Raw genomic sequence first — 24,738 nt, 5'->3', positions numbered from 1 at the left:
TGAAATTCTAACAACTTAGCCAATTGAAAATTACACTTCAGCCCTGATGTGTTATGTGGCCCTCTCATTTCTTTAAAAGCATTCAGCCCATCAAACCCCTTCAGCACTTCAAACCCCTCCTAGCCGTCAGTCCCTTCAGCCTTTCGGACCCCTTTCACCCTCAAACTGAAGAAGGGTGCCCTTCGATCGACTAAAAACGCCCAAATGGCAGTCAAATGTAGACGAAAAATACTGTTAAAACCTTAATCGAAATTTATTTCCGGCATTCTGGTTTACATGCATGTTGCAACTCAAAAGACGATAAGAAGCAACAGTTGCTGAAACCCGGGCGCAAGACGTTGAAGACGAAAGCGATCAGACCAAATAGAAACAACCGAGGTCGTTGTCGCAAAAAAAAAATAAATAAATAAATTAATATATATATATATATAGAGAGAGAGAGTCAGTGATATCCTGTGGAGTACTCACAATGCCGCTGGGTAAATTCTTAAGATGTACGGTTGTCCAACTCCTAAAACCGAGCCGATACACCACACTGCCAGGTACAGAATGTCACTAGGACGTTTAGTGAAAACCACGCACGCGCAACCAACATCCGCCACCTTTGAAAAATTTTGAGCACAGAAACAGTGTCGTCTCCGGAGCCTTTTCTGCTCGCTGGATGCTTCTGAGGCCGGCCGGACTAAGAGGCGCACAAAGCAGGGCACTGAGATTTCTTATAGATCCGCACCCACCGCTGCTCTAGATGATAGGTCCCACGCACGGGACGGGAAGTCGAAACTGAGCGTCCGATTGTTGTTCCGCATTTAGTCCGCGCTCATTGACGGAGAAAATACCCGGCGACTAGCTACTGACGAAGGGTGTACTTCGATCGACTAAAAACAGGCTATCTTCAAACAAAGAGAAAAAGGGTCTCCCTCCCCTTTTCCGCGCGCACCCTCCCTCCCTTGTGAGCGAGGAATTGGCGTCCTTGGGCGCTTCTTGTCTAGCTCGTAAATCACGTGTACGGAACAGACTGACACAGCGAGGAGGCCGCGTTAGCCAAGGCCACGACAAATGGAGCGCCCCCTCAATTTCCAAGACTCGATAGGGCAGCATAATGCAAAATGGCCAAGCTGATTCCCCGTGCAAATATCGTGAAGGGTCGCGTGATCTTTCCCGCAGACCCGTTAAAACACTTTTTTGGTGCCTAGATTTCATTGAAAATTTCCTCTCAAAGAAATATGACGGGTATCTACACCTTTTAGGAATTCTAGACGGGTACGGTCACGCGCTTTAGCTAACTTCGACGAACATCTCGAACCCTTCAAACATTCTTATAGGGCAGGTCAAAGCATTCTAGAAATCCTGGGGGATCTTCAATAGGCTAACCCGTCTGAACCACATACTTTAATGCCCCCCCCCCCCCCCCCCCCCCCCCCATTGAGTTCTTCACTGTTAGCCGTGCAACGACTCACACTGACGACGGCGGGAGATTCTGCGGGCGTTGCGTGACATAGTGTTCGTCATGTGCTGTGTTCTTAAATGCCCATCATGCACAGAGAAGCCCCAGTGTCTAACGGCTTTTACTATGTTTGAATGATCCCATCATCTCCTTGCGTCGGCACTGTTCGAACTTTAGGCCAAACGAACTATAATAAAACAGTTATTGTTCATGTAACCCGCCCCTTGCTGTTGAGTCTGTGCGCTGCGACAGACACATTTTACGGTTCCCAATCACTACACAAAACGTCAGCATGTACAATTTCTATAGTAAATTACGCCTTAAAGTACCAGTATAGTTGCTATGTTAGATGATCCTTGGATGTTCGCTTTTATATGAGTTGAGCGGATGCATTGATACCGGTATGTAAGATAATCCCAAAAAGTGAACGTGATAAACGAGTGTCACCTTCTGCAGGACTAATCCCTCTCTGTGAGAATATGCCAAGTGGGAAAGCAACCAAGCCAGGAGATGTGGTGACTGCCATGAACGGAACTACCATCCAGGTGCGACTCGTCATACTTTTGTTTTAATGCATAGCATATATAGGGTTTGCTATTAGCGCTCATATATTCAAGCCTGGAATCCAGGCTCGACAGAGCGTGCAGTCGCCGAATGCACGCTACGCTTCATATCGCCACCTACTATCGAAGCGGGAACTTCCCTTTGTGCGAGCTCGGCGGCACCATACCGGACCACATGTATTTTGAAAGCTTGTGTGGCAGGTGAAAAATAAATACAAAAAAGGTAAATAACTTAGACACCTTCTTATTTAATAAAATTAAATTACCATATTCTGGAAAACCATCATATTCATCACTACATGTATTTTTAAATATTGCAGATATATTATCAATCTGACCGATCAGAGAGCGGAATATATATATATATATATATATATATATATTATAATTGAAAACATTTCTGTGTTCTGATTTTTTCTTAATAAGACATTACTCTTCTTGTTCTCGTTTCCTTGGTGTTCGGATTTGCTGGCCGACCCGAGGACATTATGTAGCTGACGATCTAGGTGGAGTGTAGAAAATAAAGCTGAATGATGATTTGCTGGTGTAGCTTTTTGTGTGTGCTCAGCCTTATTGAAATCTTTCTCGCTTTAATGTTATTTGATTTAAAAAGAAGACGAATGCACTCAGAAAGCATAGAATGTTAGACAAACACTAAATAAAACACAATTTCGGCAATTCTCTTTTTAGAAAAGTTTTAACATAAATCATTATAGCAAAAGCTATGCGCTTTAAATCACAATGCAAAACCTCTTGATATCAATTATCCACCCCGCTTATGGGCTACGTGTACCACCAAATTGGTGTCGACATAAAAACGGTGTCGGGGCAGGGTTAAGCTGGAGGATCGGTAACATAACTGTCATACGAGAGCAATGGTCCCAGCAGCGATGGGACGCCAGTTTTCGTTACAAAAAAAAAAAAAAAAGCCGAATGCTGGCTGAAGTGGCAGTTCACGGACTATCTGCTCGGTGCCGTGTGTAACGCGCGCAACAGGTTGTTGCTTTGGGAGAACGTGACCAAAGGTGCCTTAAGGGCAATGCATTCAAAACTATTTTATTTTCAGTTGAAGAATTATTTGTGTCGGGGCTTTACGACAAAGTAGGCGCGCTGACTTTTTTCATATCAGAGCGTGCATTCGATACTCAAGAGCATGCAGTATATACCTGCACAAAATTAAATAACTTACCCAACCTTGTATGCACCTTCAGCTTTAAAATGTTTATGGAAGCGCAGTGTCTTCAGGTGTTTTGGACAAGCCGAGCGATAACTCTGAGAAATATAATGGTGTACGTGTTTTTGTAAACAGCGGAAACCAATCTACTTCCAACGGGCATGTCGTGTATTTGATGTAGATAATACAATTACCCAGTGCAGTACATCCTCCAGCTTCTATCTTGAGTGTGCATCACGCACTAGGGGTATCAACAGCACTTTGGTAAAATGCTTACTCACATCTAAACGAGCATAGGAGAAGATTGAGGCAAGAATCTCAGGGATTTTCAGCACGTGCTGTCGCTACACGTGCTCGTTTCTACGAAACGGTAACGCACTCAGCCGCCGATACCCGGCTGTGGGAAATAGTAGAATACGTGTTTGGCAAGGCACAGCCTGGGGGTTGTCCACGTCTTTCTCTTGGGCAGGTGGATAACACGGACGCAGAAGGCCGTCTGATCCTGGCTGACGCGCTCTGCTATTCTGCCAACTTCAACCCGAAGGCTGTGGTTGACATTGCAACCCTCACCGGTGTGTCCCTCGCTTCCTGTTGATTCCCCAGAAAATTAGGAATTGAAGAGCACCCCAAGCTTCGGACGTTAAAATTAGAGCTGCGTTCTCAAGATAGTAAAAAAAAAAAAAAAAGACACAAATAACTTCCCTTTATCCTGGACGTGCAGCATAGGTAGTTTTATATTACCTTCATCGTGAATAAATATAGATTTATAACCAGCGTATCTAAAAAAATTGCTATTTTTATTTCAATGGAATACACGTGGAACCATGATAGTATAGGTGGTCCCACTTAACTCAGTACTACCATATAACCTTTTGCTTGAACATCAACTCGCACGTTTGCTGGAACAGAAATGTTCGAAGGGGCAGAAGGGCTGCTCGAGTAGAATATCTGGAGTACAGCCATTGTTTTCAGACAAACATTTCTGTTGATTAGAGTCATAATTAATCTAGTACCTAAAATGCCTGTACAACTATTATTAACCTATTTTAAACATTTCCTTACTACAGGCACATCTTTTGTGCTATAATTAACATCGACTAATTAGTGGTTCTGAAGTAAAGGCTGCTATAATCTGAAATCTGATCATTTACAAGAAGGTTTGAAAATAACCCTCTTTCTGCCAGGGGTGGCCAGTATCGCGATACAAATGTATCGATATAGTATCTTAGAGATACTTTCGAGTATCTGTATCTCTGGAATAAGATACATTCGAAAAATGTATTTGTATCTTAGCAATGAAATACATTTAAGATGTATTGCTTGTATCGCAATATTTTTGCCAGATTTAGGTATCTCGTTACATTTATTGCCCTTTTTAAGATAAATTTAAAATATGAAAGCATCAGTTTGGTGCAAGTATGCTTCGCAATTTTTAACATAAACCCTCCCCATGACTTGACCCATCTCAGTCACCGACATTAAAGCGAAGTGGTTTCAAAAAAAGGTTTTCGGTTAGAATCGACATTAATACACGACTCAGTAGGGAACTGCCATAGAGACTGCTCTGAAAAAGTGTCCCCGATCTGTCCTCGAGCACCGAGCTAATGGCGAACACAACGCCGCCATTTCTCCCGCAGCGGCCACTCGAGGAACTGCACGTGACGCCTATTTTAGCTTTAATCGGCCATTTTGGCGCCAAAACAGATACAGCGGAAGACGTTTCAGGGGTGCCACTCCCGTCTCCCCAGCGGACGTACCGCGTCTTACTGCCGAAGTTAATATGCGCCTAGGTCGGGACGCGCTATCTGAAAGCACTGCTAAGGCATGGTTGTATTAAAACACTATTAATTGTGCCGCAAAACCTTGCGAACTAAAGATTTTAAAAGCATCACGCGCCCTTCATTTTGTAGCAAACTTCAATAAGTGTAATAAAAGAAGAGTCTTTTCCGTTTGTTTTTACGCAAAAACAGGCTTTCTAAAAGCTCAAGGTGACCACAGTACAGACCAATGATAAAGAGTGGCGCTGTTGTCGTATTTAGCTCGGTCTCGGTGGACGCCAGCGGCCCAGGTTTCGATGGCGAGTTTGCCAACTGAGTGTTTTAGTAACGTTGGCTAGAATAACAAAACCAACTCCTCTCACAATGCCCTTCAGTCTTTCCAATTTATCAGAGAGACCGCTCTAAAGAAGTTGATTGAAGAAAAAGTGCGGCCTTGTTGTCCGATCTCCCCACACTATAAGTGACTCAGAAGCCTATAATGTGACAGTCTGAGATGCGCCCTCACGTCAAAACAGGGTTCATTTCGGGCAGGCGCTTTTTAGCAAGCACGGCGCGCAGCCTTCACCGTTCTGTAACTATGTGGTTCAACCGGAGCGACTTGTTTTCTATAGCGGCATTAATGATGAGCAAAGAATTCGAGCTAATTGGAACAGCGTAATATCGCACAAAAGAGGAGCACAAGCAATAATTACCATTTGTTTTTGCCTCAAACTACACCCTCCCTACTTAGCAAATGCTCGGGAACAAATATATTTCTATGAGTTTCTGTATCTGTGTTCCGAAATACATTTTCGCATATTTTGCAAGAGTATAATAAGGATATCCGGTTGCATAAAAGACAAATGTATCTCAGTATCTGTATTTTTGAATTTAAACACATGTATCTCAGTATTTGTGTTCGCAAATACTTTTTGGAGTATCACTGCCCTGCCCTGCTTTCTGCCCACATTACTGTGCATGTTTACGATCCTAATTTGTTCCATGTGCGATCTAAAATGTACGCGTTAGCTACGACCTAGCAGCCTTGGAAAGTGCCTTGCTTGCGTAAAGGTGCGTGGAACGCATGTCCCATGGCTCTGTTTACTAACATTATTAGACTAGCTCAGTTACGGAACTGCTCCTAGACGCTGCAAGCACGAAGAGTACCCCCTCCCCCCACCCCTCACTCACCACGACTCGCCTCCCGTCATTCGATGCGCCGGACGGCCGCTATGGAAGCTGCAGTGTGTTCTACGGGATGCGTACGTTTCGAAGCGCAACGTCTAGACGGCGTTCCACCATACTTTATGAAAAACAGAGTTCGCAAACGAAAATCTAGATGGCGCTTCGAACGACGGAAGGTAAACTGAATTGAGTAAGGGGTATCCATTTCTGCGGGAGTTCCACAACTGAGGTAATCTAGAAACGTTGGTGTTTACTTTGTGTTAAAAAGTGGTCCCGCGATTTGCGCCGGATGACGTCCTAAATATGTCATGGTGCCGCCGGCCACGATCCTGGCGGTGTTTATTTATTTATTTATTTATTTATTTATTTCAATACCTTCAAGGCCACATGGCATTACAGAAGGGAGTGGGGGAAAAACAAAAGTACAAAATAGAATTCAACACATATTAGTTAACATAATAGTTTTCAGTGGCAGACTTGAATGCAGGAGCGTCTGTGATTGTGGCGATGGAGGTGGGCAGGTGGTTCCAGTCATTAGTAGTCCTTGGGATAAAAGAATCAAAAAAGAGCTTCGTGCGACTGAAAGGAACGTTGACTTTATGGTGATGATCATTTCGATGGGATACATACGATGGTTCAGAAAAAAGCTCTTCACTTAGATGCTGGTTGTGATGATAAATTTTGTGAAATAAGGACAAACGAGATAATTTTCTACGCAATGAAAGATTCAGAAGATGTAAAGTTAGTTCCATGGATGATACACTGGAAAAACGCGAGAAATTAGACAAAAATAAAACGTGCGCCACGATTTTGTACGGATTCAATTTGATTAATTAGAAATGCATGGCCTGGGTCCCACACCGAACTCGCATACTCAAGCTTGGATCTAACGAGGGTCTTGTACAGTTGTAGTTTTAATGATGAAGGAGCCCTTGAGAAGTTGCGGCGTAAGTAACCTAGCATGCGATTAGCGTTGTTAGCAATAAATTTAATGTGAGTTTGCCAGGAGAGGTCAGATGTTATATGGACACCTAGGTACTTGTACGATGTCACCTGCTCAAGAACAGAACCAATGTTGTATTGAGAAAAGTTAGTACAGGCAGCTTTCCGTGACATTCTCATTACTTTACATTTACTGGCATTAAGGCGCATTTTCCAGACGTCACACCAGTTAGTAATGGAATTTAGGTCAGTCTGAAGAAAAGACGTATCAGTATCAGAATAGATTACACGATAAATGACACAATCATCTGCAAACAACCTTATGGATGACTGGACATTGTTAACGAGGTCATTTATGTATATAAGGAAAAGAAGGGGGCCGAGGACGGAACCTTGCGGCACACCCGAAGTAACAGGGCAGGGAAGAGAGTCTGAGTCGTTTGCAGTTACAAACTGTGTTCTGTTAGAGAGAAAATTTTCGATCCATGCAAGAATGTTAGAGTCAATGTTTAGTTTTTTTTTTTAATTTTAAGCAGAGCAGTTGGTGAGGGACTAAATCAAAGGCTTTCGAAAAATCAAGAAATATGCAGTCGATTGAAAGCTTATTGTCTAGCGCAGAGAGAACATCGTTCGTGAAACAAACCAGTTGCGTTTCACATGAGAATGACTTACGAAAACCGTGCTGACGATATGTGAAAAATGAGTTGGATTCAAGAAAGTTAACTAGGTTAGAATAGATGATATGCTCCAACATTTTACACGGGACACTAGTTAAAGATATAGGCCTGTAATTAAGAGGAGAGTGAGCATCACCTGATTTAAACAAAGGTACCACCTTACCCACCTTCCAATCGCTGGGCAACAAACAAAGATCTAGGGACTGCGAGAAAAGTTTAGACAGTATTACAGAAGAGAGCATTTCAGTGTTCTTCAGAAATTTAGAATTAATCCCGTCAGTTCCAGATGAAGAAGAAACTTTTAAATTTTTTATTATGCTAAGCACACCAAAGCAATCAATTATAACAGGATCCATAAGTGGAAAGGCTGCAAGATTATATTAACCACAACATTTGCAAGATTATATGTTGCAAATGTTGTGGTTAATATGGCAGACGCCTGTTCTGCTGCAGGTCGCTCAATAGCTTGGCAGTCTGCTGAGGCTTCTGCAGCAAGAGACATGGTCGCCGCGATCACAGCAACACTTGCGTTCGCTCCTAATTTTGGCCAGGATCAACAGGATCGCGAAATTTTGACAAGACCGGCATATGTGATGTGATGTCAGTTATTTCAACTTCGGGACCACTTTACATGTAATGACGGGATCGGGCACTAAACCTACCAGTGGAAGACGGGTTCAAGACACCGCAGTTTTTTTTAGCCACTTACACAATTGCAACGTCTTTTGGAGTGCCTGTTAATATTCCCCACAATACTGCGATATAGATATGTAGGACGTTATTCGGCGTATTGTCTCTAAGTCACTTCAGGCTCTTTGATAAAACACAACACTGCCGTCCCCAGAGCTGTCCGCAGAGGGTGGTGATTCATCACCAGCTAGTCATTAATGATCCGTGTGCGGCATCGTAATATCTCATGTGTTGCAGGTTCTATGATAGTGGCACTGGGTGCCGGGGCAGCCGGGGCCTTCTGCTCCTCCGACGCTCTCTGGACCTTGCTGCATGAGGTGAGTGCCGGCTCGCTTCGCGCGGAGTCTCGTGGCTTACATTTATTTTTGTGGGTATGGGGGTCACGCTCATTTCGTTTACACTGTTCCCTTAGTTTTGATAAATTCATCCCTTAACGTTAATATTCATGTGTAACTTATTGTTCTTGTTTGATTCTTTTTGTTTCGTGTGAAACTTGTCATTCCAAAAATTCGTCATGCTTTCTAAAGTTTGACACCTTTATTGCACGTTCGAAGATGTAGTTCGGCTCAATAGCATGAAACTGTCTGGCGGTTTTCAGCTCTGAAAGCTTGCAACATGTGCAGAGAAAGTTAGCACGCATTATATGCGACCGTTAGTACGGACGCCAGTCGTTATAAGGTAGGAGTCGATGTTACACGGGCAAAACTGCCGACACTGGTAGCTCTTCGGAGTTTTCTAGGTTGTGTATTTCTGTAAAATAATGTACATAACAGAATACATTGGCCTAGACTTGTTTATGTGCTTGTATATATGTGCTTCGACGAAACTGTCGCCACCAAACACGTAATACGTCAATTAAATGTGCTGATTTTCCATCATTTTACGAAATCGGGGCAATTTAATGCAATGAGTTCACATTTTCGGATGTCAGCGAGAATTCAAAAGTGTGCTAAACATTCCCATCTACTTGCACCAGTGTTCTGCCCTTTCTGTGAGTGTTATTATAGTGTATATGAATGTTAATAAAATAATTTTTGTATGTGAGCGTGTAACAGGTCTAAGACCTCGGCTGTTTCTAGACTCAAGACAAATAAATAATTAAACAAATGAACAAGCACTTCTGCGGCCAACGTAAGCTCTTTTAAGAGGAACTCGTAGGTACACCTTGCTCAAATAAGACCCACACTACGCAAAACTTATTTCATGCCTGGAAAGACCAAGTGCCATACATTGCAATGAGCACGCACCCATGACACATTATGAAACAACCTGCTGCCGTATTAATGTGCAAGAAACGAGCAAAGGGCAGATGGATCACCAGATCGTGACTTTTGGATCAGCTTAACCTGCTGAAATCCTACTCTGCGGCAGTCCCTTCTCTTTGCATGAGCCAGTTCAAGGTGTGAAGCTCGACACGCGGGCCTTGGGGGTTACTTGACCTTTTCTTATGACTTTTTTATGTCCTTATGGCCAATCCATGTGGGCCCGCATCACACCGGTGCAGTAAGGCTCGTTGTACACGGAAGGCTAGAGGGGAGTGGGGAGCTTCCTTTTTGCCCCGCCAGTTTTTCGTGTACTAAAGTGGAAAGAGTTTACTGCACTGGACGGGTGCGGTGTGTCCCAGACGAATAGGCAATTAGTTTCGAACCTGAAAAATGCCCATCGTCCTTGTTTTTTTTTTATTTGTTTGTTTTTTAGGCACGTATTGTGTTTAATGACTGGGACCTAGCTATTTCCACTTCCAAAGTAGAGACGGAAGTCTAGAAGCCGGATGTTAACCGAGCGCTGACGCTGCGCTCGGATCCTCACAGAGAAGACCACCAGTGCCAGCCAAGCGGCATCTTCGAGCGCATCGCTATTACAACTCTCGGGGTAAAACACCACGTATTTAGACACACAGCCGAACTCTGCTCTGTCAAACAAGCACGCGCTCCGGACTTTCCCAGAGAAATAGTGCAACAGAGAACTACCGAAAAGGAGAGGAAAAACACGGCGCGCCGAGGAGACAGCCCGCAGTCGCTCCGCGATGAAGACGGTGATGCTACACTTCGAGTACAGTGACCACCACGGGTGGCAAGGTGTATTACAAAAGCTTGAGCGCTCTTGTAGCCTAAACAAACACGACTATCCAACTGTCGTGCACGGAACCGCGGCAGTATAGAGATGGTACTTTTCAAACTATTCGTTATGGTGTCATGCGATATAGGTACCGGGATCATATTCCACTACATGGGGTAAAGAACGAGCCCTCGGAACCCAGGTGGTGCACATCACTTCAACGCGACCTCGTTATTCATAACTAATAAATTACGCATGCTGTTTTTCGCACAACTCGGTCTCTACGTGTGTACACAGTTTCGACTGCCTTACACATCCCATATTTAATCTTTATTAATTTTTTTTTGTCGCTGCGTTTGGTATGCTGAGTAAGACAAAGAGACGATTTCTTTTTAAAGATTTGTTAAACATGAGAAGGCTCTTGCCTAATATTTTGAGTTCTGTGAAAGGAAAAGTTTTCTAAAAAGAGTACATTCATTGTTGCAATATTTACGCCGAAGCAGATATAGAGCCGTGAATGTCCACAGTATTGGTCCACCTCCTCTTCACTTTCTGTTCTCGCAGAATGTTGCGCAGAATGTTCTCACGAAATGATTTCTTTTTTGGACGTCGGTGACCTACATTGGAAGCCCGCTTTGAGCTGACGTGTGCGAGTGCTTGAAATCGCCCCGAGGAAAATGCGCCTTGCAGCATTTTCTTTTGTGGGTTAAAATCTGCTGGGTAATGCCCATTTTATGCCATACCTAACCGTATATATTTAAAATAGATTTGTTATGTCTTCCATTATAGAAACTGCGCTCTGGAGTACGTCGCAGTTTTCGAAGATGAGCACACGCTCTTCTCACAAAGCCTTCCACTTTAGCAAGACAAGTTCTGAAAAGCGTGTGAGTGGAGAGGAGCCCAGAAGAAAACCACCAGTCGTGGCGAACAGAGAGTTTTATGGGAGGAGTTTAGTGGATTTTACGCAGGGAGCTCCAAGTTAAATTTTACACAATTTAAACAAATAATCGATGCAAGTACGTTAATACGTTTTTGCACCTTGGTTATGCGCTTTGGTCGAAACTAAATGCAGGAATATTTGACGCTCTCAATTTTTGGTTTAAGTAAAACTCATCACATGTTTTACTTACGCTTAGTAGGTTATGTATGTGTTTGTATTAAAATTATCAGAAATGCTGTAATTCAAAACATCCATTTTTTTTTTAATTAGCCCGTGGTTCGAGATACACACGGGTCCATTTTTTTAGGAATAATCCTGCCAACGAAATAATAAAAACCCGCGAATATCAGTGCAGAAGCTTGCCCCTGTTGGACACTGCCCGTTTCGCATAGCACTGCTACCACAACGGGACGGAGTTGATGAGAGAGCACCGCGAACCGAGAGCAAGAAAGTGTTACATAAAATATAAAATGTGGACCTGTTGAAAGAGAAAAACTGGCAGTACTGTTCTGAAAACTTAATCCCTTTCAAGATTAAACAAGTGTCAGGTAAATATTAAGTTTGCAACCCGAAAGTATGCTGATGAATAATAAATGAATAGGATGGAAAATACATAACAAACCACACATGTGACCTAGCAAGTCAACTAAAATTTGTAAAAAAAAAACAAAAAAAACAGCGCGCATTATTGATACAATGCAAAACTAATTCGGTCAATCAACTGACATCACCTTCCTGTCAAGAAATATAATAACAGTTTTTAATATTGATAAAAGGTCTCAATGGTATGAAATCAAATCATCAAATGCCGTCGAAAAACCGGTAAGGAACGCGAATTCAGCTATTTTTTTTATTATAACAGGCATAGATTTATGTAAGATAGCAAGTACAATAACGATAAGAGAACAAGATCAAATTCATTGAATTCGCCCAGGAAGTATATCAATGTTCTGGGAACTTTGAAACAATAAAGTACATCCTGTTTGCCATTTGGAGCGGGCTATTGAAAGGTAAGAAATGCCAGTTGAGCTAAAGGTTATATTGCACGACCACCCTTCAAAAGTAGACGCAAAAATTAATTCGGGAAATACAGGCGTATCTCCAGTTTGCCAGTGATTGCCAAGGTTACGAAAAAGATGATATGTGATATTAATATTAAACATATTTCTGCAATCCATTCCACAATTCCCTGTTGCAACGACGGGCGCGAAATGCTGTGTTAAAATAAAAAGTATTTTTTTAATAAAAAATGCAATCAGCTTACGCCTTTGTCATCGGAATATTTCGGTCGTAACCATTATATCTTGTGCGTCGAACTTGTAATCCGTAATTAGCTGGATTAATTGGTAAATTTAGACATTCATATTGATGAAGATGCAGAACGCATCTCCATCATTTAATGAGATGCATTCTAAAAACGGAAATAATCTAATAACATGGCCACCTTCACACTTCCAATATTGGCACATGCAATACACTGTAATTAAAAAAGTTATTTGTCAAATTTTTTGTTAATTCAATATGACCATCCCTTCCTTAGTCTGCACCTGATGGCATAACCTAGGTGCAAAAACGAAATCTGTGGATGTGTTTAGTTTTAAAATTGATTTCAGAACACAATGTACAGAACAAGTGTTTCTGTACATTATAATGATAAACATTGTGGGGCCAACAAACCTTTCCCTCTCTTGCTTTGACACCATTCAATCATATATTTATTATCAATTCACTTTAGACTAGGTTTTTATATACTGTAACAAGAGCTATCTAATCGCAAATTTAGGCGTATCAGCAGATATGCTGGCATCTTCGTAATCCCTGAAAATATGCTAGAAACATTTGTGAATAATTAAAAAGAAATGCCATTTTGCAAACCAGCTGTTTTTGTGTACTAGTTTATTAGTTTTAGAATCAAGATTTTTGAAATGATAATTGACGCCTGGCTGAACAAGGACCGACACACTTTATTTGCATATTTGTCTCAAGAACCAAAGCAGGTGACTTTAAGAAAACGTGAACTGTACTCAGCATGTTAACAATGTCCTCACAGCCGCGAAACTAAGAGACTTATATATCATAGTATTTCTTAATTCCGCTGGTATAAACTTCATTCTTAACAAATATTTAAGAGAGATGCCTCCCAAATATATTTTTATGGATGTAACAAACATAGTAGAAACCACAGCATATGTTGTAATACTGGGGAGGATTTTAAATAACAAATAAAGTTATGGTGAATTTTTTACACCTAGGAGTAAACTTTTCACTTTAAATAACCTAGATACTCTCGTACTGTTAATTAAAACATATGATTATATAGAAACAGTATAATTCATATGTTATTTTATTGAAGAGATTCTGAAAGAATTGTTGTCTACTGAACATTATAGTAGCTTGAAAACTTGTTCGACGCGGAATCATCATCTGTTATTACCAATATTTTATACTAAATACACGACCTCCTAAATGAGTGCTGACGTAACCAGTTAGGGATATGCAAGCACAAAGTGGCACATATTTCTTGGGATGTTGCTCGACAAGGTTTATGACGACCTTCACGTTCTGCGGTGTTAGCGCAATGAAATCGTCAGTAGCACGCCATGGCAAGTAGCGTCCCTAACTGCCTCTCCCGACTACTCATAGGCGGGAATGACCAGTGGTGACCGACTCTGGCGCATGCCTTTGCTGGAGGTTTACCGCAAGGACATCATGAAGACTGCCCTCGCCGACCTCAACAACATAGGCAAGCCTGTGCCCGCCGCCTCAGCATGCACCCCGGCTGCCTTTCTCAAGGTGAGTGCAGGTCAGCTGAAGCTTGCTCGCTGGAAAGGAGTAAGTGGCCACGACCTTCAAGTCAGCCACGGTTCCTCAGTGAATAATTTGAGTGGTTGTGCACGTTCGTTTTTCTGATATGACGTCAAGTGATATCTTGACGTAGCATTCCAGCGTGAAGTTGCCTGACAGCCCAATATGAGGTGACATGATGATGTCACCTAATATCGTGTAGCCACGCACCTCTGGTACATTACAGTGTCACGTTACGCTAACGACGACGAATGCCTTACATTGTTTCATGACGGGAAAGAACTTATAGCATCTATTGCTGTTCTTTACGAAAATTCTTTACGAAGATTAATGTCCTGAAAGAATAAATACCAATGGCATATGCTGCGCAATAAGTAAAACGACCTCGAACTCTACGTGGTGCCCCTTAAAGCCCAATCTGTAAAAATAAAAAAAAAACAAAAAAAAACATAGGTGAGCTGCTATCTACAACCTAACGTTGGCGAGGTTCACGTCTTGGAACTTCCTTTCAAAAGTCTGGTGCTGCATATATACCGCCCTATGGTGCCGAATGCACACCATTGCACCTAAGTCGAAAATATGTTGTCTAAGATATATTTCTAAATTTCACATTTGTCAGGAATCTTATTATATTGAACCACAAAATAAATAATCTTTTACAGTGTACCCGCACTCATAAATAAAAAAAAAAAAAAAATATAGAGCGCCCTTAGTGGACGCCACCGGCGTTGCGCATGCGTGATTGAGTGTGTGCAAGACGCGCCACGTTTCCTATCAACAAACCATTAGAATGCGATGTTGTCGCGTAGGCTTGACTCCCCTCGTTATTTTTCGCGTTGCAAATGTTTATTCTACGTCTTCTTAGCAAAGTCTGGCTACTTTAAAGGAATCAGCGAAATTAACGAGGCTCGTCACACCCCAAAACATCACATGATTAATGTAACATGCGGCGATTCAGGTCGCGTGCACGCCGCAGAATGGGGAAGTGCGCGTGACTCCCATGGTGAGATTCTGCTCGCTTTTTCAGTCTCAACGATCGCTAGGGCAGCAAAATAAGCGTGGACGACAGCAGCGATGCTCGACGTCGATACTGAAAATCGCAATCAGAATCAGACCACGCGCATCAGGCATAAGCGTCCGTGATGGCCAGCTATAAAAATGATAAGAACTTTCTTATTCGCACTGTTTAGACCCAGCCTACTTACCCCAAGAACCCATCAAACCTAAAATTTATGTTGAGGCCTTCACTTTTTACAGCAATGATAAGTCTTCTTGCCGGTGTTGTTTGAAGGACCAGACGACAGTTTAAACAATTTTGAAAGAGCAGACGACAATTCGAACGATCAGACGGCCATTTGAATGTAATTGCGCACGCAATGTGGTCAGCGGGAGGTCCGGACAGCTTGACGGTTTTTCCGTAATAATGTTAGAAAAAAAAACAAAGAAATAAAAAAAAAAGTATCCGTGAATTCAAACCAAAGTGCTTTTCAGACAAGCAATCGTGGTTCGACGGTGTCTGGTTTTCATTTTCACGGCACCCATCCACGTTCTCAAATGAACCGAGCAGACAGATATCACAAGGAACTGGTCTTCACACCTTCCCGGCATTTTCCGTGAAGCCCCACTCGCGGCGTTTTAACGAAAAAGCAGGCTTTTTTTTTTTTTTTTTTAAGAGAGGAGTGTTTGTTCTCTCACGGCAAACTCCGGCCACCAACTCTGTCCGAAAGTGCGCCCGACGCGCCACCACCACTGTTTTGTTCAAGTTCAAACTCAAGTTTATTACCCTAAAGGGAATTCTCGTGGAATCCATTATATTGTAACGGGTGGTGACCAAAAAACAAAAATAAACTGGAAGAAATAAACGTTTAATGTGGAGAACTTGTGCAGAAAATAAAAGGGTACAAAAGATAATAACAGCCTCGCGGGCGTCAAAGTCGGCGTCACAGCAGAGTCGATCCCTGGGGCGAAACTGATTGTGGCTCGCCACGCGGAGCCCCTTATGTACTATCGTGAACAATATGAGCTGAAACAGCGCTCCGGCCTATGCACGGTACTACCTGCGCCGCCTGTCGCATCGCTCCCTAAACACGGCGCACCCTGAGGCCGAGATAAATTATCACTTACGCTCACTGCGCCACTGCGCTCTTCCGGCCGTCTGCTAGCCCGATGTTCACGTTTTCACCTAACGTGCATTTCAGTGGATTTCACGAAAGCGCCGAAGTGGAAAATGCGCTGTCACGCTCATATCTCCTCGAGGAGCGCTGCCTGACGAAGCTGCCTTGGCCCCTAAAAGGTGCCGATCTGAATATCATTGAAAACATCTGAAGGGGCATCAAGGTAGCCATGTCACGGCGTCCCCTCCATCGCGCCACTGCCTACGAATTGTGGAAAGCGATGGGAGGTGAATGGGAGTAGCTTCGGGGCTGAGCCAGACTTTGTGGCCGCGCTTTATGACTTCTTACCAGAGAGGATGAGAGCCGCGGTCGCGGGTCAGGGGAGAATGACGCGGTATTAAATTATTTTGCAACTTTTATTGCGCCTCAGGACCCCCTGAACTGGACTTCTGCCGATTGTAACAAAACTTGATGCTACAGTTGCGACACACTGTTTGACGCCGTTAACCACGCATACTTCTGAGTGCTGTCCCCTTCATCCCGATCTTCTTGTATAGTGCAGTTGAACTTCCACGCTGACTATTAATCTTTCGCGTCTGACAATGTCTTCTGCAAATATTTTTTTGGATAATGTTTCAATCTCCTTCTCTTGACAAATATATCACTGTTTGTCCCACCTTGTTAAGACTAGGAACTCGTAAGCGAAAAACTGGTGTTTTGTCAGCAACTTACTTGAAACAAACACGTGGGCCTAGTAATGAACAAATACTATTTTGGAACATTTTCATACTAATCAAGGTTAAAAACCTTTTTAGTAATATGTATGCTAACCGCTTTTGAACATCTGTGATCAGTGAACCAGAAAAAAAAATACATTGGAGCCGGACTAAATCTGGCATACAGATTTTGGCCTATATCTTACGATGTGCCACTTTGTGCATGCACCTATAATCAAACAAAAACAACCTGCAACGTATTTTGATATGACTTTCAAAAACTGTAATCACAGTCGAAATTTAAGACACTTCAATATTTTTTCTTCACCAGTCAGCGTTTTTCCTACGGGATTTTGCGCGATAGAGTAAAGTGAATCAATACCAAAAAGGGAACGACAAATGTAATTTTTTGTTCCCCCCGCCGCCCTACCACACATGCCCGCTGTCGCATCTACCGTCTAGCTTGCAGACAGCCGGAAGAGCGCAGTGGCGCAGCGAGCGCAAGTGAGAAAATATCTCGGACTCAGGGTGCGCCATGTGTGCGGAGCAAGGCGACAGGCGGCGAAGGTAGTACCGTGCGCCCGCCGGAGCGCTGTTGCAGCTCATATTGTCCCGCGATAGTACATGCGTGGTCTTCTGGAATAATCGGCGTAGAAAGTTCGACGCGTAGAACATTCGGACCTCGAAGAAGCCAACAGGATTCACGAATTTACCAGAATACTAGTCTGCAAGAATAAACAAAAAGACGCATCTCCCCCAGGAATCGAACCCTGGCTTTCTGCGTGCAAGGCAAGCGCAATAACCGTTGGGCCACACGCGCGCTGCCTACTTGGCCAGCTGCGCGCGCGGCAATATTAGAGGGAAACAATGCTGTGTTGCGGCAATAAAAATATACTATATATATTAAACAATAATTGCGGGTACACACACAAAATAATAAAACACACGAAGAAAAACTATATACAGGGATCCGTAGCACTGGTAGTTTATACTAATATAATTAGGCTATAGTGTTCGTTACTTAGGTCAGTTCAATTAAACATTGCTTGCAAAAAACAGAAGGATTTTGCTCTTTAACAGTATCGTCAATTAAGAAGTCACAGTTTGTAATAAAACGCGCAGTGGTGAAAAATTTGAATTAATCAGTGCGACAGATTATTGGCTCAAAATTCAAGGAATGATCATAGCGTAGAAAAATGCATTTTGAAGGCTTCCAGTATATCAGCATGAAAGATGGCATATTGCGATATGTGTTATGAGCAAGAAAAAGACGAGGGAGTTTGCTTCATACATCGTAGGAAGTTAGGTATGACAGATCCTTAACTTGGGAGATGCTGCCTTGGAAAAAATGGATACGATGCATGAATCGGGCTGCCTTGTCTTGAATTGACTGTAGCCTATTGATAAGTTAAGATTGGTGAGGGTCCCATATCTTACTGGCATATTCAAGGTTAGATTGAAAGACGGTTTTTGTATGTCATTAGCTTTACATCCTGACGGGCTTGGCAAAAGTGCCTAAAAACAAGAGGGATCGTCCGTGAAAGTGATATAAAGGTATTTAGAAGAGGGGACAGGGTGAAATAGCAACAGATTTGTAAGAGTAGGATGGAATATATGTTTTAGAACGACTGAAATATACAATATTTGTTCTCACAATATTAATATTCGTTTGCCATGTTAATCACCATTCCGCCAGAATGTAAATGCCTCGTTGGAGGATTCTTGAGTCATTGTGATTGGAAATCCGGAGGTATATAAAACAAGCATTACCGAAAAGTCTCACCGATAACTCAATTAATGGAGGTAGGTCAATAATGCAAACCAGCAAAAACAAGGGTCCTAGGAAGCTGCCCTGTGGCATACCGGATTTTTGCTGAAATTTGATGAGATGAGGTGTTGTCTATTGACACAGACTGTTCGCGATTAGCTATAAAATAAGAAATCCAATTGATGACATCCCGGTTTATGTTTAGAATTAAAAGTTTACCCAGTTATCATTGATGAGGGACTCTGTCAAAGGCCTTAGCGAAATCGATGAAGTTTTCATCGGTCGTAGAGGCGGCGTTAAACTGTCATGCAAGTCCGTCACAAATTCCAATAGCTCATTTTCGCATGAAAGGGTTTTATTAAAGCCACGCTGATTGGTAAAAGATAGCTGTTATCGTTCAGATAGTCCATAACTTGAGAATAGTTGACGTGCTTCTTCGTTTTGCAAGGAATACTGTTAAGACATATCGGCCTATGGCTGGACGGGTTATTGCGATCAGCTGATGTAAAAATGGGAATAACATTTGCAAACTTCCAATGATAGGATATTTTTTGAATATTAGGAAAGTTTTTTGTAAAAGTGAGCACAAAAGAGTGGTTATGTTACCTGTAGTTAGTTTCAAAAACGTTTCTAAATGTTTATTGTCCCCGCAAGCAGAATTTAGACGCAAATGGTCAATAATTTTATCAATTCCACAGGGAGTGAGTATTATTGAGTCCGTACTCGTACTAATATCATGAGAAGCTGAGGGTAGAGGAAATGACTCCTCGGTAAAGACTGAACTGAAGAACGAGTGAAATATGGCCGCTGAGCCTAAGGGGTAAATTGTTGTTACAATACTGTCATTCAGAACGGGAGAATGATTTTGACATTTAGGCTAGACCGTCTGCCAAAACGTTCGAGCGTTTGCTGATTGCATATTGGGCAAATTATGAAAAATAACTTTTATTTACTCTTGTTTATTGCTTATTTCTTTGTTTTTGCACTTTCCTCGTATTAGCCGAGAACTCAGGAGAATATCTTTTCCTGGCCATGGAAAAACAACAGTTTTTCGTTCTTTTTCATTTAGGGAATGCCAAAGGAAGTTATTAAACCAAGCGCTCGTTATATTCTTTCCTATTGACAATATTGGGACAAACTTCTCGACAAGGAAATATATTTTTTTAGCACAGCCCAGTTCTCTTCTTCAGATCGCGTGTCAAAGCGACCCAAAAAGTCGCGTGAAAAAAAGTTAAGGTACAAAGCTGTTTACTGGAATCAGCTTTCCTATAGTTTTAGAATTTATTCTTAACAACATTACGCTTAGCAGGAGAGAATTCTGAGTTAATTAGAATGGATTTCTTATCACTAATGGTTTATAAAACGTGGCAAACAGAAATACAGTCGGGCTCAGGCAAAAATAGAAGATCAAGGACAGAATGACCACGCGAAGGATATGGAACCATCTGAGAAAAGTTGCAAGATTGAGAGAACGACAAAGCTCCCTACACTCAGCCGAATCATGACCGTCCGTGCTGCGAGAACACTCGCTTCAGTTGACACCGGATAATTAAAGTCTCTACTCACGATTATGGGGCTTCTGGAATAGCTGTTGATTATTTAGATCGTGCATTCGCTCAAAAGGCCGCAGAAGTGAAGGGAAAACGATTGCGGTCGGTTGCCTACGCCAACAAGAATGAAACATCCTAGTTTCACACGAACGCACACTTCTTCAAGCTCGGAGTTAATAGCAGAGTGATCGCAGGAGAGAGTCTTTTTCACTGCTGTCATTACACCTCTCCCTTTCTACTCTGTTGTGCATCTTTCCGGAAAATGTTGTTGTTTCACAAAAACGCCAGCTCCATGTTCTCTACATGCTCAGAAAGCCAAGGCCCGGTTCCAAGGACGTACAAAGATGAGTTTGTTTATACTTCGCACATCCATCACTTGGAAAGAAGCAAACGCTGAACCAATCAGATCAACGTAGTTAAGCGTGTTATAGCCCTCCGCAAGGGGAAAGCACAGCGACGATATATCATTGCCTATCTTCATCGAGTGTTCTCGTGGGCTTACTTGTTCAGTACCCTTTTCCATTTATCAATGTATGGTAAAATATAAATAGGTGTATCGGAGTAGTAGCTCGAATGATCTATTCATGCGTCGTACGTAGCCTCCACATGCGAAGGGTAAGCCGAGAGATGTGGTCTTCCAGTAGCTCTGAAGGTAGCAACGATCCTTGATTATTCTATTTAAATCTCACGCAACTTTAATGCTAATTTGTGTGAATGCCAATATTAAAATTTTGAGTCATAATGTGTTAGCATTCATATTCTACATGAAAGACAAAAGCTGTCGTCGTTGTCTCCGGACAAAACAGTGGAAAGTGAAGCGCACCTCGTAGAGGGGAAGTTAGTAATGTAGGTCAAAGGCGAGAGGGAGGAGATGTCACGGGTGGAAGTCAATGCGCGCGCTAATGCTGGGGCAAGTCTGAACTTGCAGCAGCGTGAGGCAGCGGATACAGCTGCTGAGCGTGCAAGCCGGGTCAGTGAGACAGGGCAGCGGAGGCCTAGCTCGGCTGGCTGAAATGCGGAGCGAGAAGTGGCAAGCCGACGCGGGTCTGCGAGCGACAGAACCCGGAAAAAAAGAAATATCCATTCGTGGATCGTCAGGGAATGCATCAGCATGACCCTTGGAAAACGCCACACACGTCCTCATTTGTGAAACGCTGTCACTGAGCCCATAACGAAGTTTAAAGTCGCAAAAAAAACAAACAGAAGAAGCAAATGAGAAATCCGCGAACGGAAGCCAAAAGAGAAAAGAGGACAGCTATGGCGTTTCCCAAAGGAGGACGCGTGTGGCGTTTTCCCAGGGTCAAGCTAACGCATTGCGTAAGGATCCACAAACGGATTCTTTTTCTTGTTATAGAATACCATCGCTGAATTTTGGCAGCGCACCAAACATCCACATCTGCCTCTACCAGAGTGAAGAATGATAAGCAGTAATAACTAAATCATTATTGAAATCGTGATTTAAATTGTGGCTTACATCAAAAAGGTGTAGTATGACGATTTGAATGTAAATTGGACCTCCAAAAATATATCCACAAAAAACATACTATTAATGCTTTTATATCATTTGATGCTCTCGTATTAGAATCAAGGAATCATCAAGGAAGAAATATATGACTGCACACAAGGAAAACCAAGTGTTCTGAGCATATCGTAGCTTTCAGCTCTCTTACACTTTTTTTTCATTACCTACGTAGCATCCTACCGAAGCAAATTCAGTGCGCAAAAAATAAAAACTAGGCTAGCAATATCCTAATTCAATCAAGCCTGAACACGAAAGAAAAATTAAATAAAACTCGTTATTCCCTAAAAAACGGTTATTTTTTTATTACTGCAGGTTGCCAATAATTGTTGTTAGTAAAACCGTACTTTACATTTACTGTAATTATTCAATCCACATTTCATCAGTGATCGGCGAATTAATCAAGTTGCCATATTGAGAATTACAAATAGTGTAAAACATTACTGTTTTATAGCTTTAGGATGTACATCTAATTATTATGATTAATCAGATAAAAAAATCTGATTAGTATGAAATAAATCATGTTTAAATCAAATTAACCTTAGTTAAATAAAATGCTACTGATCTAACTACTTTCATTAAAAATAAGAATATTTGTTTCCCTGGTCTCAACTGGTCTGAATAGCTACCACGTTTGGCGTACCGTGGACTTATCTTCTATTGTGTCTCGGGTTTATCCAGGAATTCGTGAAAGCTGAACACTGGGCTCACTTGGACATTGCCGGGGTCATGCAAAACACGGACGAGGTTCCCTATCTTGGCGTCGGAATGACAGGTCTGGGCGACTACAAACTGCACTGCGATATACGTGCATTCCCCAGTGAAATGTCGTATATTAAAAATAACTTATTTGTCCAATAAACGCATATGATAAAAATATATAATATAAGAGTATGTACGAACCTTATAAAAACGTATAAGAGTAATATAAGATCACATCAGAAGTTATTAGAAACTTTATATAATCTTCTTATAACTTATATGTTCTTTTTTGTTTCTTAGGTGATCTTATAGAGACTAATGTGATCGTATGCGCTCATTGGATAAAAAAATTCCTTATTGATTAAAGTTGGTTACTAAGGTTGGCTGTGATATGCAGCGGCGAATGTGCCGGCCGCTTTACGTGCGATGTTACGTACCGTTAGTGATCCGCGGACACAAATACTAGCCGACTTCCGCAGAGGAAGATCTATATACTGGCGTCAGTGCGAAATTAGGATAGAAGCGCTAAAAGCTTAAGCCGGGCAGTATTTATTTATTTTTATTTATTTATTTTTCTTTTGGGGGGGGGGGGGGGGGAGGGGGTTGTTTGCATTACGATCTACCATAGAGTATGGGAATATCAATGGGAGCAAAAGTTTTTTTTTTCGCTAGCTCTGATATTTGTAGTACAAGTAGACGTGGAGACTGGAGCTACAAAGCTCGCCATCGGACTCATGTGGTAGCCGCTCGAACTCGAACAAAGCTAATGCACAGAATCATGTTCTCGCAGCCCTCGAGTTTTGTTACAGTAGAAAAATCGTTCATACTTTATCTGTCGATAGGTTTTCTCACTAGTTACATTCATGAATTCCAATCCTGATGAACTCTCGCGCGGATATGGGAATATTACTATTGTCCCGTTTGTTGCATTCGCCCTCCTTGCAGTTAAGCCTAAGACTCCCATCTGACAAGGCCGGTTAGAGGCGTCCCAGGCGGCAGGCCAGAGAAACGCCTAGCCTTAACCAAATTTTGCAATTCTAGACAGCTAACGTCGACCTAATAAGTTTTGCGCTAAGGTGTTAGTTAGGGCCGAATTAGTTTTCCTGTTCTTTTCCGATTCGCCTTACAATTGTAGAATTGCGGGACATAAGCCAGATATTTCACGTATCAACCAAACAACCAACGTGATGCCTAATTATAACACTTGCTTGGCTATTTAGGCACGAGGTTGCCAGTTGAGAGACCCAAATTCAAGTCTACTTATGACATTTCCTTGGGAACCGACACTCAAAAAGGCCAGCTATCAAACGGACAACCTGGCAGTGAGGCCTAATTAGGTCATTTGTTTGGCAACGTAGGAACAAAATACCGAGACGTTAGCAAAATAAAATTAAGCTTGATTTTCCTTGACTATTTGGGGCTACATAGGACAACAAATGGCAAGTCAAAATCCAAATTCCGGCACGAAGAACTGTTCTTTTTTGGTGAACAGTACCGCGCACAAAAAGACAAGGGCAAAGAAATGGAACATGCAGCAAACACAACCAAAATCTATGTAACTTTGTGTAAGGCCAACTTTCTTGGTTCGCTCCGCGCTCCTTTTTCACCTCTTTGTCTCTGTTGGTTGTAAATTTCATAAATCTATTTTATTTTACTTTACAGGACGGCCAGTTCGCACCTTGGTGGAGTTTGCAGAGAGACTGTCGAAGTTACAGAGCCTTTCATAGGAGCTTATCTCTGTGGATGTTTATCTTTTTTCTATCTTGTCTCGGAGCCCAATGGCTACAAGAAAGACTGCTATCTTGGAGTTTTCGGGAGTAATAGGCTATTAAACACTTAACATAGAATCTATTGACCTTTGCTGACTCTCTCTTTTATATGGTAATAAAAATAAATTCCATTTTTGTATAACGAGTAAACTTGATAATGCGTAAGAGTATTCATGTAAACCTAATGCAACTCTAGTGATTCAGTTTCAGCTGTATTTTGTAATAATCTCAGGAGTGAACTTTTCTCTGAAGAAAACCTGTGACATCTAGAATATATTTATGCGTGGCGGCTTTTAAATATGTCTGCAGCCGAGTTTATCCTACGTCATTTAGTCACAATTAGCGCTCCTGGCGTTTAGTGTATC

General features: G+C 42.1%; 1 protein-coding gene across 1 annotated transcript in view; it reads left to right on the top strand.

Annotated features, from left to right (window-relative positions):
- LOC8030462 (cytosol aminopeptidase) overlaps window positions 1-24,331 on the top strand; it is a 58,728-nt gene extending 34,397 nt beyond the window's left edge. Inside the window, exons 10-15 of the mRNA XM_002401257.5 lie at window positions 1,901-1,989; window positions 3,651-3,753; window positions 8,670-8,749; window positions 14,074-14,223; window positions 22,584-22,677; window positions 24,267-24,331. Of these exons, the coding sequence (XP_002401301.3) occupies window positions 1,901-1,989; window positions 3,651-3,753; window positions 8,670-8,749; window positions 14,074-14,223; window positions 22,584-22,677; window positions 24,267-24,331 (581 nt within the window). The remainder of the gene's footprint in view (window positions 1-1,900; window positions 1,990-3,650; window positions 3,754-8,669; window positions 8,750-14,073; window positions 14,224-22,583; window positions 22,678-24,266) is intronic.
- Window positions 24,332-24,738: the final 407 nt, after the last annotated feature.

The sequence above is a fragment of the Ixodes scapularis genome, unplaced genomic scaffold (genome assembly GCF_016920785.2).
Source record: "Ixodes scapularis isolate PalLabHiFi unplaced genomic scaffold, ASM1692078v2 PGA_scaffold4__175_contigs__length_147842914, whole genome shotgun sequence".
In the NCBI taxonomy this organism is placed as follows: Eukaryota; Metazoa; Arthropoda; class Arachnida; order Ixodida; family Ixodidae; genus Ixodes; species Ixodes scapularis.
This window is presented reverse-complemented; position numbering and strand designations above follow the sequence as displayed.